Source organism: Salvia splendens, chromosome 11 (genome assembly GCF_004379255.2).
Source record: "Salvia splendens isolate huo1 chromosome 11, SspV2, whole genome shotgun sequence".
In the NCBI taxonomy this organism is placed as follows: domain Eukaryota; kingdom Viridiplantae; phylum Streptophyta; class Magnoliopsida; order Lamiales; family Lamiaceae; genus Salvia; species Salvia splendens.
This window is the reverse complement of record NC_056042.1, coordinates 27719240-27735884: the sequence shown is the minus strand read 5'-3', so window position 1 is coordinate 27735884 and position 16645 is coordinate 27719240. Positions and strand designations below refer to the sequence as shown.

Genomic DNA, 16645 nt, shown 5'->3' with positions numbered 1-16645 from the left:
CAAACTTTTAATTGATATGTGCGTTTGTTACCATATGTCAAGTTGCAGATGTGGTAGCGATGTTGATTGAAGATAAAGACTACAGGAAAAAAAGGTCTTAATCAGTGTGGACATATCAGGTATGCTCATGTCTTTTCTTGTGGTTAGCACGCATTTATCGTGAGCCAGCCATGGGCTTGACTTAATCCACGGCCAGCCAAAATGGGACAGACAGATAGGCACGAGATGATGGTCTCTTGTATATTTCTCACAATCATACATCACAGTAACAGTGTTATTGCAATTTCCTCATAGCATAAAAAATCTTGCTTAAATCTGCTGTTGTTGAACAACTATACATGTTGTATTGTTGAAAATGGTGGGTTCAACTGTTGCGTGTTGCAAAATCAATGCGTTGGTGTAATATATGCGCGCTAGAAGTTCCCAACTCGAGTAGAACACACGGGTAAAAAAAACTTAGTTGATGGACTTGTGCGCTGAGTTACGGTTAATGGTTAAGTTCTGAAATAAGTTTGAAGGCTGAAGCTAAGATTAATCCTTAGCTTAACCAAATTAAGGAGTGTTTTAGAGAAGGGTATTGGAAAAGGATAAACCAGTGCTTAAATAAAGTTGGCAAAACAAATGTGATGTCGTAATAGGCAACCCCACTCATACTTGTCTTCATTATTGTTCTCCAAAGGACCTATGCCTTTCTTGAAAATAGACCAAATATTATAAAGTGTGTCTTTATGCTATTATTATATGCTTTTTCATCCTCGTCGAGTAGTCGCATTACTTTTGCTTCTCTATTATAAAAAGGTCAATGCAAACGGTGGGAGATGGGAGATTTGGTTGAGGCTGAGGCAGAGGCAGATTACTTACTGGTCATGTAGATTTAAAATTGGCTCCTTTAATTTAATCATACATGATGTGTTGATTAAATCACATATAACTATTTATGCTTATCATCTTTAGCATATCACTCGAACTCTACATGATTTGTGGTCTTGTAAGTTTATGTTGTGTTGATTCTGGTTATTGTTGGGCACTATTTTTGAACCAAATATTTGATACGCAAGAGTAAAATAATTAATTAGTATGAAATAAAATTGGAGAAAGATGCTATGATCCAATCAGTGATGAGCACTAGCAGAGAAAAGGGTAAAAGGGGAGGATGAGTGTGATAAGAGCCATTGAAATTGTTGAAGGAAAGCATCGAACAAGTTGAAAAAAATAAAAAGATGAACATTCTGGTCATGATGTGAGATGTCAACATATGTAACTAACTATGATAATGGCCATTCAAATTACACAAGGCCAACATATCTTAATTATAATACACCAAAAGACTAAAAAAAAGGCCATTGCTCCATTATATGTGCATGTTTCTATCACTGTTAAAGAGGTCCAACATTTTGTTGTGATATGTTAATATAGCCCTATTGCTATGTATGTATGCATGCATATGCTTTTTTATTTTCTTTTTGAATTGCATTATAACTGGGATCCAATAAAAAGAACAGTAAAATAATTAAAATCCTGTCCTCTTCAAACATAATAAAAAAATTTATCCGCATGAACTAAAATACTACCTAGTTTCGGTCCCATCACTGTGAAAATAACTATATAGAATCATAGATGTATATTAATCCTCGCAGTTATCGAAATAATATGCGTATCTCATGTTTTAAAATAGTACAAATGTGTAAGTTATCATTAAAGTCTTGATATTGACAATCAACAACTTAAGCAAGGTAGTATAGCATTACCCGTTCCACCAAAAGTGAGTCTTTTTTTTAAGCACGAGATTAATAAAATGATGTTTAATATAAAACACAAAAGGAGGTACTTGTACGTAAGTATCTCTAGTTTTTTGTAGTTAAATGGAGAGAGAATACTGTAGAATAAAGAATAAAGTAGAAAAGAGTAATTGTGCTATGTTTCACTAAAAAATTGACTCATTTTAAGTGAGACGTTCTCAAAAAAGAATATGAATCACTTATAGTCAAATGAAGGGAGTATATGTTACTTGATGGAAAAAAATCATCTAATACGGCGGATCAAACACCCGGATTTAAGTTTATATTTCTACAACATTTTCTATGTTGGGATCTTACTATTATGTAATTATTAAGGTGAGTAGCGAGATTCTTATCTTTGTAGTTTAGTCATACATCAAAAGCATGTTTGATAGAGAAGATAACTCATCTATGTTTGGAATTCTGGCAAACATAGATGAGTTATCTTCCATACCACAAAGATAAACAATACCACGATTGTAGATGCTTAGTTTTATTTATACTCGAGTTGAAGTACTATTTTCACAATATTTATGTTAATTCTTTTTTTTTCCTTCAAAATGTTAATTCTTTTTCTTAATTTTACATTTTCAATCACGGTCCCTCAAAATTAAATGCATTTGTAATTACAAAAATCCACAACCACAACCCTTTAGCACTATGGTCATTCACTATGTTGGTTATTGAATGTTAAGATGTTGAAGACTTACACACTACTTTAGAACATTATCCACGACACTTGAGTACTAAAAGTACTAAAAGGTTGAGCATTTACACTATTTATGAATCCCACTTAATTTTAATTTGTTGTTGTTTTATATACTCCATCCGTTCACAACAAAGTCTTATTTGTAGATAACACAGATTTTAATGAGAAATTGGTAAAGTAAGAGAGATAAGAAGAAAAAATGGGTAAACTAAGAGAGATAGAGAAAAAAAAGTAGGTAAGGTATGAAAGAGAAGAGAAAAAGTGAGTAAAGTATGAAAGAGAAACTTTCTATCTTAAGAAGTGGGACTATTTTTTGTAAACATCCCAAAATGACAAAATAGAACTATTTTTTGTGGACGGAGGGTGTATATATTTCAAAATTTGATTTATGAATAAACAAAAAAAATGAAATTTATTAGTATAAAAAACAAAAATTCTATAATTGAAAATAGACAAAAATTAGAAATAAAGTTTACATAATTTTAAAAGAAAAATAAAAGTTTACAAAATTTGATAACCAAGTCAATTCCTTTCTTTGTTTTAAATTTTTTTTAAAATTATTAAAGAAAGAAATTGAAATCGGGTCACATGCAAGCTCTGATTAGATAATGGTTAAACACTCTGGAGAGTGTAAAACAATGATCATGCAGAATTTGACAATGTGATCCATGTAAAACCCTTTTGTGTTTTTGCTTTTCAGCAAAATATAAATATAAAAGAATTGATCCTCTTGCCACCACTCCATTTATGATTCCAATAGTATTTACACAATGATTTTTAGTTAGAGGCACTGCTCACCCATAACTATAAAGTTTATTGGAAAATGTCATAGGATGTCAACATCCTAATGCTATCATGCACTTTAGTTTGCCACGTAATTTTATGTAAAAAAATTGAAAAAGATTACCCAGATATATTAAATATTAATTGCTGTAGTGTCTTGGTTCACAAACACGGAGTATATAGGTTTTGCATATCCTCTAATTTAATTTGGACGGTTAGCTTTTTAATTTGGTGCGTTAGAGTGATATCACTCTTAAAGTGACAACGTGACAATAAGTAATACATATACAAGTAATATGTAATACATATGCATGCTTGGGTCTTATTCTTATTATGCAATACTATAAGGTAATTTTCCTGTAAATTTCTAATATTTTATCAAATTTTGCATATCAGCTTTTAAATTCTTTTAAAACAATCAAATTATTTATTTGGTGTGATATCGTAACCAATCAAAATTTCGGTGCTAGCACTTAACTTAAATAATTTCATTTATTACTCTTGTGCACGCCGCCAATGGCACGGGTCATAGGAGATTAATTAATGTTAAAAAATCACATTTATTGTATACCTCCTTTGTTCACTATTTAAATAATTATTTTATTATTTTTGGTTGTCTATTATTTATAGAATCATTTACTTTAATTCCACTTTTAGTATGCAAATCTCACATTATACTATTTTTTATACCTCCAATCCAAACTAGTACTTCCTCCGTCCCACTCAAGATGACCACATTCTTGAGTGACACAGAGTTTTAGATGGAAGTTGTTTGTGATAAAGTAAAGTAGAAAGAGTAATTGAATATTTTAATGAGAAGATAAAGAGAGAGATTTAATTCCAAATATAGAAAGTGGACATCTTTAATGCAAAAAACTTAAAAGAAAGGTGAACATCTTGAATACAAACTAAAAAGGAAGATGAACATCTTGAATGAAACGGAGGGAATAAGAGCATCCACAACCGTGCTCTTGCCAGCGGCACGGTTGTGGGCCCGGGCGGTACTATTCATGTCTGCTCTCTGGCAAGAGCACAACACCCACAACTGTGCTCTTCCGCAAGGACGAGCACAATTAATTTAAAATTCAATTAAACAATAACATTTCCATAATATTAAAATTCATTTAAAAACCACAATAAATATTACAAATGATAAATAAAATTAAACATTACATAATTAAAATCCTAAAAATTAAAAAAACCACTACTCGTTGCCGAATTTTCGTCCACATGTGGTTGATTAGGTCTTCTTGTAGTTGATTGTGGATTCGAGTATCGCGCATTGTGTGTCTTGTCTCGATCCTCTGGCCAACCGTCGTATGCTCGCCTCGGCGTGGGGGAGACCTCGCTGTTGAGCTTCCGGCTTCGTCCTCATCGTAGAAGCTAGCCGCCCTCGGCCCTTCGTCGTAGAAGCTAGCCGCCCTCGGCCCTTCGTCGATGAATGAGAGATGAATTGATGTGATAAATGAGTGATGAATGTGTGTATTTATAGATGATTTTGGGGAAAAAAATAAAAAAAATCAAAAAAATTCAGAAAAAACGGGAAAAAAACGGCCATATTTTTGGGATTTGGAATTTTATTTTTATTTTTTAGCATTATTTATAATTAAATACCGATTTTTTTTAAAAAAAAAAATTTGAATGCAACGGCTACGCCGTTGCCCAATCCCGTGCCGCCACGTGTGCGTCCGCTGGCACGGACGTGCTCGATACATCGAGCAGCGCCGTGCCAGCGGCGCGAGCGCAGCGGCGGCGACCCTTCTCCTTGCCGCTGGCACGGACGGCGGTGGCGACGACCGCCACCGCTGCGGATGCTCTAATACTTTAAATGGTGGAAAGAGGGAATAACTATTTTAATTAATGAACTAATCAGTATGAGCGCGTATCATGTTTAACTGTGTTGAGCACGTTGGAGTTTTCCACAAATACAAGCTTGAAAACTCCAATATATTTTTCGTACCCCAAAATTAATTATTGCGAGACCCTATTTTGGGTTAGAATATTTTACATACAGTATATTAAAAAAAATGCTCCAATTGCTAACCCTAATGAAGGGAACAGTCAATATAAAACTTTCCATCAAAAATCATTCTGATCAACTTCGGTTCCCTTAATTTCTTGGTCGGTGAATAGATTTAGGCATTTAGCTCACAGTCAATGTTAAATTAATCGTTTTGATTATAGGAGTATATAATAATAATATGTTGGAGTTGACAAATTAGTAGTCTTTGTCCAATTTCAGTTAACATCATCTAATTTATCCTTAACTAATCCTTTTAATTGGTTTTTTTCCGGCGAATCTAAGCTCACTGTAACCATCTGCAAAGAAATTAATCGAAGGTAGTGATTTGATGAGGACAGCAGCATTGCTTCAACATGTGTGGCCATAAATATGGCACCAATGAAATTCTATTTTGTTTGTTTCAGTCATTGTTTTTAACAATAATTCATATATACATCTAATAGTAGTAGTATTTAATTAGTGGTGTTATCCCACATATTGACAAAATTAAGGTTGATCTTGATTGCCCTAGCAATAAAAATAAAGTAGTGGTTTGCCGCAATCCAGTTGGAAAATCCAATGCTACTTGCATCGAACATCTCTAGAAAAATAGAGGATTTCATTATTAATTAAAAGTTGTTATTACAGCATCAAAATTAGGATTGAATTTGAAGTTGTCATTCAATGTTATTTCACCCCAAAACAACACAAGATCGACGCACACATTCGATTTGCTAGACTGAGATCGATAGATAGATAGACAGATAGATAGAGAAACGAATTTGATTCGCTCAGCAGTGATGTTCTTCGACCGCCAACTCATTCATCTGGCAGAGGGGGTTGAAAGGCTGCACCTCAGAGCACTTGCTGCAAAGCACGTGGGGCCCAGTGGGGGCGGGTAGGGGGCTTGGGCATCTCCTAGCCACCACAACTGAATTGATGACATCATCAGTCGGGTGGTAGACAGAGAGAAGCTCAAAGCCCCTGAGTTGGCGAGGGTCGACCACGGGGTAGAGGAAGGCTCTTGCCCCGTGGGCGCTCCTGAGCATGAGTATGGCCCCTGGGGCCATATTCTTCGCCAAATGTTGAACCACATGCATCTTCTCCTCGATGTACATCCCCACCAGGGCCGCCAGGAAAACCACGTCGTATTCCCTGAGGGCAGCCCCGGGCACGTCCATGATGTCGGCCGTGTGGAACGCCATCCGCGCGGCCAGCTCTGGGTGCGGGGCCACCAGCTTGGCCGCCATGGCGTTGGCGGAGGGGTCAATGTCGAAGTTGTGGAAGACGGTGGATGTGAGGTGGTTGGCCGCGAGGACGATGGTGGTCAAGGGGAGGGGGCCGGAGCCGACGAAGGCGACGCGGGCCGGGGCAGGGGAGTGGTGGGAGAGGAGGTCGAATTCGAGGCGGCTGAGGTTGAGGTAGTTGGAGTGGTAGGGGAAGAGGGAGAGGTGGTCGAGGGGGCGGTCGAAGGAGGTGAGGAGTGCGCAGAAGTGCTTCTCCATGAGGCCCTCTGCGTGGCCGCAGAGGGAGATGAGCTTCCCCCGCATCTCCTGGATCTCAGGGCAGAGCTTCGTGGGGTCGATGGGATGCGGGGGAATGCAGACGTGGACGAGCTCTGTGAAGAGCGCGTCCACCTCTTTCGAGGGGCTCAGATCCTCGAGCTTCGAGATGCTCTCGTAGAGCTGCTGGACTTTGAGAACAAGAGGGTCTCTTAGGCAAACCATCTTTGTAATTTAGGTATTTGGTTTGGTGTTTATGGCAATTGCTCTCTTGCTAATAGTATCTCTTACTCTTTACTATTGTGTTTGTGTTTGTGGAGATTTCATGCCTCCAAAGGGGCTATTTAATGGCAATTGTGGGGCCATCTCATGAAGGGGGGTGGGGGTTGGGTGGATATTGCAGCACCATTAGTGAGAGGTGATATATAATAATAATAATAATAATAATAATAATAATATTATTAATAATAATAATAATAATAATAATAATAATAAAATAGTTATAGAATTATTGTTTATATAGCAGTATTAATTATATATATATAGCATTGTTTATGTGTATAACTTGTTTTGGGAGTGTTCGAAATCTTGACTTGTTATAGGAATTTCTTATTCCATTGGTGTGTAACTGTTTGTTTGTGCTAAGTTAAATACAAATTTCATTTGGTGGTTATGAGATTTTTGAGTAAAACATTTGTTTTGCATCACTATTATTTTCAGTCGAAAAGCTATTGAGATTGTGATGCGATTGCGAGATGAAGATATGAGTTATGATGAGTTACTCCTCCTTCCATCGTGATATATTCCACTTCTATTTATGATTCCCTTATTAAATTATTTATTTTAGATTTATTATTTTAGTAAATAGACCACATATTCCATTAATTCATGTCACTCACATTTTATTATTCTCTTCATCTCTAGTTAAGTGATTCATATATATTTTTAGACGTCCAAGTGAGTCAATTTAATTTTTGACAAAAACTACCACTTTTAATTGCTCTTAATTATCCTCTTTTATATTTTATTATCTCTAATTTTTCTTTCTCATACTTTACTATTTTTCACTTAACAAAACTAAACACCACTTTTTTTAATCTTGCATGTGACGAAAAAGAAACACTTTGTTTAATAAGAAATGAAAGAAAGTGAGACGCATAATGGAAACGAAGAGAAGTAGTAGCTATTTTTGTAACTTCTCTATTGTGTATATATGCCAATTGTATGCCTCATTCCATATATCGATTGCTATAGGTTTCGATAAATGTGTAAAAGCAACGAGTAGGAATCTAAACATGATTAAAATTTAAGCAATCACCTGATACACTAAAAGACAATAAAAATCAACTACTCTGAAAAGCTAAAGCAAATATTCAATTACTCTAAAAAGTATAACATCAGTTATTCCAAAAAAAGCAAGAAAAAATCTAACTAAAAGGTATACAAACACGCAAATAGCAAAACAAATTTGAAAAACAAACAAATAAAGTAGCATGATTCAATTAAGTGAATTTGTCTTACTTGACTTATAGTATGTGTATAAAATAAGAGGGTGATGTATATGACTTTGCACCGGGCTAACGTAGCTCTCTTATTGCCACTATTTTCAATTATTGATCCTAAAAAATAATTTTATAATACCAGGGATATTAGATATGTTTATTTTAAAAAATCCCTGATAACTAAAGTTGAATCTGAATCGTTGGTCATAATTTGTATGTTTATGATTATCATAAAAAGAGGCATAGTAATATGATTCACACGAAATTAGGAATATGTATGTAATTATAGTATATGAATGGGATCAAAAAACCATGAGGAGCATATACAGGCCTAACTTTACATTGATTTAAATATATAAATATCAAGTCACACACTGACCCACGTATTTATAATAACAAATTATTTGGTCCTCATGCTTTTCTAATTTTGTTTGTCACAATAAATGAGAGAGAAGAAAGGTTCATTTTCGATTTTTGGAAACTTGTACTTAATTTTTTCTATATCCAATATCCACCTCTCATATGAAATTTACTTCAAACTCATTATATAATAAAAAAACAAAACAAAACTTTACATTTCACTTCTACATATTAACCAATACGGAAAAATTTATCGATATTGGGCCATTTAATATTAATAATATATAGAAAAATTAACAACTTTATGATATAGTATCAAATTTTTATTCATTTTAGTAGATTTATAACAATACACCCTAGTAGAATAACAATAATACCATATGGTACTTTTTTAATTAATCTATATATGCTCATACCCAATATTTAAGTTTGTGCTTGTGACAAACATATACAAGACAAATGTCTATGCTCATGCACATTATTTGAGTTTGTGGTTGTCCACAAACATATCTATTAAAATATTAATAAAGAGTATTTAAATAATTAAATCTGTGCTTGTGACAAACATAAACAATGAATTACAAAGGGAGGCCTGAAGCATGCAACAAGAATCTATCAAACCATGGTCATGTTTGGAACGATTTCACACGGTCAAAGTAATAAACATTAATTAAACATGAAATAATTTATCAAAACCAATTGAATGATATTTATTTGGTACTATACCCGAATCTATATGCTTTCATACTTATAAATTACAAAATAATACGTGCAAGAAAGATATTACTTCAAGTTATTTCGGAATCAATGAATTCACACTTGTTATTTAATTTGTAATTATCTATGTTAACTAAACGATTTTCCTCATCCAAATTATTCCTATTTTTCTTGCTTCCCTACAATGTTAATTGTGTGTGTCGACGTCATTCTTGTTATTTATCTTAGTTGTTGCGTTACGAACAAGTTTTTGAATAGTTATTTTTTGTTTTTAGTTATTTTTTTAATTTTAATATTTGATATCTAATCATCTTCTCCGTTTGTTATTCCACGTGTAAGTTGTAACTCATGTATAATGACAACTCCAAGACAAAGTAAATAAGTTAAACTCATTATTTATAGTACAAATGTATTTATTTGAGCTAAATAGTTGCTTCCGAAAAAATAGAAGCTTTCTCCCCTGCCTAATTAATATTTCATGGAGATTTTAATTACCTCACAAGTGAAAATATTTAAGAGATTGCATTAGTGTCTTTTTAATTATTTTGGGAGACTACTGGTTGAGATGTTGAAAGTTTCAAAATTTGGTGATGTTGAATGGTATTAAGAATCTATGATTTTTTATGTTAATATAGTTCATTTTATGCAGTATTGTTATCGTGTTTTAATTGAGTGTGAGGATGAGCATAGAAGTTCCTATCCTTCTAGGCATGCACAAGGGTCACGAACCGCCGGTTCCGGTTCATGAACCGGCGGTTCACGGTTCAGGAAATGCTTGAACCTGAACCGGCCCGCCTAGCTCCCGGCGGTTCCGGTTCCGGTTACGGTTCAAAAAACCGGCGGTTTACGCGGCGGTTCAAAACCGCCGGTTTTCGGTTTGAACCGCCGGTTCGACGGTTCGTCGATTTTTTTTTTTTTTTTGCATTTTTCAACTATTCAATTTTTAATCAAATTACATTACACTTTTCAAAGTTGTTTATATATGAAATGTGAGTAAATAAAATTAAAAAAAATACGACTAAAATTGCAATTTTATTGAAATTGCATGTTTACAAGTTACAACAATTACAAATCAAAAACATATGGCAGTCTTGAAGTCTTAAACAAAATTTAAATACAAATGAGACTACTAGTCAACAACTAATTACAAATGACAAGAACGACGTTAAAGTTCTTAAACGTATAAGTGTATTATATATATACTCTTAACCGGCGAAGAAGATCTTTCTACATAACTAAATTAAGGACACCTTTAGCAATTCAACTTTAAATGTTGAGTTTCGTCTAACAATCAACAATTATAGTAGAATTGTCAAAAGTTTCCCTCATTTAGCCGTATAGAGAAATATACTTCATCGACTAGAGTATATACAAATATAATTATGTAATTGTATTTGCATATTTTTAAAGTAGGAATTAATGGGAAAAAAAAATAAAAGAAAAAGGACTTGAGCTCAACTTAAATTTAAAATTTAAGTTGAGGCCTACGTATCCCAATTGCTCATTTGCATTAGGGAATCAAAGTCCACGTAGTTCTCTTACCTTACTTACCTATTTGGCTTGGCCGGCGGCGGTTGACGGTTGGCCTAAGCTTCATCCTCGGTGAATTCATCTTGTGATCCATCTTGACGATCATCCCAATTATTTTCTTGTTCTCGGACGTCAGCTTTGGCCCAATCATCAAGTAACATCACGACTTCCATATTTTTCATCGAGAGCTTACTTCTTGATTCATCCAACACGCGCGAGCCAACACTAAAAGCGGACTCGACGGCGACGGTGGAAGCCGGAACAGAAAAAATCTTCTTGGCCATTGAAGCAAGGATGGGAAAATCTTTCTCGTGGGTTCCCCACCAATCGAGGACGTCGATTTGGGCGGGAGGAGTAGGACCTTCATCACCAAAGGAAAAGAGTGAATCAAAATATCAATCTAATTCACTGACCATACCTGAAGACCTTCAGCCGGTGCTGTAGTTGTATAGGTCGGCTAGTTGGGATTGCTCGTCGGGGTCATCATAATCGGCTTGAAATGCAAAGCCATAGTTATGTTGTGGAAGAGGGGGTCTTCTGACTTGGTGGGTGTTGTTATACTTGGTTTCATATTCGGTGTAGAGAGGGCGCAAGTTAAACTCGAGGTTTTGCTGAACAATTGACCGGTCCGGGAGGTTTATTTGAAAGGTTTCTGAGAGGTCGACTCCAAATTCGTGACTGGTATCGGATTGGATTGCTTGAAGGGGACCAAGATCAATTGAACTCAAATTGTTATAATAAAAATCTAAAATTCTAGAGGTACCTACTAATTTCCATTTTGGATCCAATACCTTTGCAATCAAAAACACGTTAAGAATCTCACTGAAATACTTGAGCCATTTTTCAATCATATAATACAAAACGCACATTAACTCGGGAGAAGAGGAAGCATTTTTCATTGCAGTTTTAAAAACAAGGGATATGTACATGCAATGTTCCAAAACACGAACAGCAGTGCAATAAGAAACACCCGACAATTCAACAGTAGAATTTTTAAAACATTTGAACAATTTAAATAAAGACATACTATGATCCCAACAACTATGCGAAAGATATAAATCATGCACGGGATTAGTTCTATAAAAATCACATAAAGCATCTTTATGTGTCAAAGTAGAATTCAGACAATCATATGTCGAATTCCATCTATGAGACACATCCATAGTAAAATTCGTATACCTGACATTCTTTTGATGACAATATTTCTTCCATGCTTTGCCAATAGGTGGCTTTTGATGGATTAATCTAACTGCATTTCTAATAGGAGAAACATGCTTTTGCCATAATTCAAGCGCATCTTGTACACATAAATTTAAAATATGGCAAATGCATCTTTGATGAAAATACTTACCTCCAAATACCGGTATACAAGCTGCAATCAAATCGGCAATACTTGCGGTGTTGGCAGTTGCATTATCAAAACCAATAGAAAATATCTTGTTGCATAACTAAAACTCATTCAACACTTGTATTATCAAAGAAGCAATTTCGGGTGCAGTGTGTGGAGTTTCAAATTCTCTAAAACCTATTAAACGCCTGTTCAAAGTCCAACTATTGTCCACAAAGTGAACCGTAATGCCCATGTATGAATGACGGTTAAAACAATCCGTCCACACATCTGAGCAAATGTTCACCCTGTGGCCCAAGTTAACTAAATAACGAGATAATTCTACCTTTTTCTCCAAGCATTGCCGAACGGTAGTTCGTTGCACGGTCATTCTACCTATTCTTTTGATTGCTACATTCAAACCATTTTGCATAGTAACCTCAAATTTTTTGTCATAAAAAACGTTAAAGGGCAAATGCTTCATAGCCGCCCATCTAGTCATTGTATCATCAAAATTCTTTTTCTCATATTTAAACAGAGGCGTACCTGACGAACCCGACCCGGTGGGTTGGAAGTTTAGTTGGCTTTGGGTAGAGGTAGTGCCGCATTCTACCGGATGCTTTGCCACCAAATGGCGACGGAGGGTGCCATATCCACCACCGGCGGACCATTTGTACACTTTATTGCAATAGTTGCAGTAAACATGAAAATCCGAAGTCTCTTCTTGAGAGTTCGGATCGTGAGGACTTGGAATCACCACCGGGACCTTCTTGTAGTGTTTGACAAAAATGTCCGATTTCAAAGCTTTTGCCGTGTTAGCGGGTGGAGGGGGAGGCATCTCCTCATTTCCGCCGATGCTAGACGGAATACGAGAATGCGATCTATCCTCGTTGTTGTCCGAGTCCGACGATATAGTAACGTCGAACTCCTCATCTTGTTGGGAACGACCTCCCCTACCCCCACCTTGTTGCATTTCAGCAAGTAGCATGGCGGTCCTATGATCTTCTTCCATCTACAAATATTATATACGTAGAAGTTAAAAGTATGAACGCAAAAAAAATTATGAAATTTTGAAATATGAATTGGAAAACAAATTTTTCATTACTTACTTGCATGTGTTCAGCTTCCAGTCGGGAAACCTCTTCCATAACATCTTGACGACTAGGTCGTCGAGATTTTGAGGGACGCGAAGTACTTTGATCTTGGGTTATTCCCTTGCCCCGATCACCACGTCCCGATCCACCACGAGAAGAAGACATATTGAAAATATTGATAAATGAAAGTAGTATGGACTTGGAATGAAATATGTATGAAGTATAAAAGAAGTGGTAAATTATGAGCACAACAACAAATATAGTAATGAGTAGAAAGTGTAGAATTGAAACGTAAACTTGCGCAATTAGAGAGAATGAGGAGAGAATATAGAAATGAAGATTGAGAATGAAATCCTTGTTAACACAAGAATGGGGTAAAGAAATATGAAGGAGAAGTGGGGTATTTATAGGAGTAAAATTGGATTGAAAAAAAAAATTGAAATTTTGAATTCGGCCGAACCGCCGGTTTATCGCCGAAACCGGCGGTTCGTCCACGGTTTGTGTCAGAAAACCGACGGTTTATGACCGGTTTTGCAGGCCTAAACACTGCACCTACGACCTAGCCTCTGAAAAGTCACCGGAACCGGCGGAAATCGGCTTCCAAACCGGCGGTTTCTGACCGAAAACCGGTGGTTTCTAACGAAAACCACGGGTTTTCCCGGAAAACCGCCGGTTAACCTAAACCCTACCTGGACCCCTACGAATCCCTAGCCTACTGAACATTGTTTGACCCGTTGAACCGGCGGTTCAAACCGCCGAACCGCGGTTCAATATATTGCCGAACCTGAACCGGCCCTAAAGAACCGGGAAACCGCCGGACGGTTCAAACCGCCGGTTCCGGGCCCGGTTCCGGTTCATGAACCGGCGGGCCCGAACTGGCGGTTAACCGCCGGTCCGGTTCGGTTTGTGCACACCTAATCCTTCTCATTATCATCTCGTCCTTATGGTGAAGTTCGAAAAAAAATTTAGTAGTCTAAGGATATTATCATGTAGTCCGAGACTTTGAGTATATCATCGATGTGTCAAACCAATTATAATTAGATATCCACCTTGTCATAATTAGATATCCACCTTTTTCTTTTCTATGTCTCTTGCAATTGTGGTTGACTGGACACATCACGTGTTAATATGTCCGAACCAATTTTTACTCGTAAACTCCTCTTCTTCCTTTGTCTCTAATTTTTGGAAGGGATATTGGTCTCTAAGATCATGAACTTTAGTCAATTTTTGATATTTCCCATGAACTTTAAAATTGGTCTAAAATAAACTTTAGATTTTGTTTGTTATTTCCCATGGAAGGTCAATCACCATATCCAACCAACTTCTGTGCATTTTTTTATCTTACTTGGGACTATTAAATTGACTAAATTTTCCACGTAGTTTTTTATCCTACTTGTCACAACTTAAAAAGTAATCTAAAATATCATAAACATTTCACGGTTGCTCACGAATAGTAAGATTTTTGTCGAAGATATCTTATTTAGACTGCCATGAGAAATAACAAACAAAATGTAAAGTTTGTGGGAAATACCAAATTTTGACCAAAGTTCATGAATTTAGGGACGAATATCCTTTTTGGAATTTGATAAATAAATTCAGTTTGGTATGGGCCCTGAGATCAAGATGACTTGTATTGTATGGACAATTAATTTTAACTTTAGATGGGCCTCGATAAGACGGCTCGTATTCGTCTAATGTTATACCTGAAATTCAATAAACCTTTTCTTTTTGTTTTTTAAGAAAAACGTTTGCTAGTATTATGGTAGAAAATCACTCCCCCACTAGGAAAGCTAGCTTTTAAACAATGCCAAGCACTATAATAAATTGGCATTTATATATAGTAAAAACAATTGGGTCAAGTGATTCGGTTATGGACCACCTATATCACTTGTATGTTTTTATGTGAGTAAAATTTATTTCAAAATGCACGTGTTCAAGTAAAAAAATAAAGGGTCCAAAAATGATAGGTTGACAAATCACCATACATAAAGATATGTACTGACAAATCACAATAAATAAATACATAAAGATACAATACAAATCCACTTACTTGGTCACGCAGGCATAAATAACGTCACTTTTAAATCTATTGAATGTATATAGTACGGGACGTCACGTAATCTCTACATCTCAACGTAGGATCGCATGCATCCTACGTTGGAGAGGATGGGCTGACGTTCTCGTACCACATCAATCATGCTAGGATCTTCGCAACATTCTCCAATTCCTCCTCTTCATCTTATATACAGCTAGTTGATGGCCACAGTGGTGAGCTTTCTAGCCAAGGAGTTAGGTGTGGTGGCATAGAGAAAGGGCTTGTGTTTGTGTACAATGCAACAACATTAGGTGGAAAAGGGCTTATTACATTAGCTTATCCCACACAAGTGGTTGCTCATCACTTTGCTCATCACTTTGCTCATCTTGCCCTCCATGATGCTGATCTTCTTCCACTTGGCAACGAGGGATGGCCGACCTCTCGTTGAGACCAAGCTCAATGGCACTAGCGTACATGTTAGGAATGGCTCTGTCTCGGTTGAAGCAGTTGATGTTAATGGCCATGTGGAAGAAAATTCTGGTTTCTATTCTTGTAACAAGGCAGATGATAGAGAATTAGAATTGACTCGTTTTCGCCTCTCGATTAGGGGAAGCCAACGCATATTTTATTGCTCAACTCTTGAAGTTGGAGGCATTCAATCGGTATATATATGATATATCCTTTAAGTTACATTTATTTCTTTGATTTTAGATTCTGCTTTACACAACATTAATGGATGTCAAGTATTTTTCAGGTATATGTGGTATCGTTTCCCACGGAGAGTTCAGCCCATGCGAAAAAGTATCAAAGCTTTTGTTCTTGTGATGGCGTTTGTTGTTGTTATTATAGTCGTCACATTCATCGTGATCATGAGAGCAGTCCAACAAGAATTTGTTCTCAGTACTGCTCTTGCAAACCAAATGCAAGAGTGTAGCATTTGTCAGTGGCTGCTCTGGTTGCCATATCTGTCCTCATAGATCTTTGAGAAATGGTAAAGTAAGAGAGAATGATGAGGAGGTTGGGTCTTAGAGTCTGAATTGTCAAAACAATTAGTGATCTTGTCAATGTTCTTAATGTGATTGATACTGTTTTTGAGTCCAACAAAGAAACCAGTGGCACTCAATCCAACTCTATCCACATTGTGTTGGATGAAAATGCAGCCTCAATCTCAGAACTGGTTTGTGTTTTGGGAAAAGGCATTCATAAGTTGCAGTATGCAATAGTTTGGGTGTAGTATCCTATGAAACCAAAGAAGTCAGAAGATTTGGATGATGAGAAAAGAATACCTGCTTGCCATCACATTCTG

The 16645-nt window shown here is 36.1% G+C and overlaps 1 protein-coding gene across 1 annotated transcript; it reads right to left on the bottom strand.

Moving 5' to 3' along the window:
* Positions 1 to 5872: 5872 nt before the first annotated feature.
* On the bottom strand, positions 5873 to 7070 carry LOC121754187 (nicotianamine synthase-like). Its single transcript, XM_042149544.1, has one exon. The coding sequence runs from the start codon at positions 6997 to 6999 to the stop codon at positions 6064 to 6066; it is 936 nt and encodes a 311-aa protein (XP_042005478.1). The 5' UTR covers positions 7000 to 7070; the 3' UTR covers positions 5873 to 6063.
* Between the last annotated feature and the right edge of the window lie 9575 nt (positions 7071 to 16645).

Excerpts from the sequence above, each read along its gene's own strand:
- LOC121754187 (XM_042149544.1), bottom strand. The coding sequence starts at position 6,999 with ATGGTTTGCCTAAGAGACCCTCTTGTTCTCAAAGTCCAGCAGCTCTAC.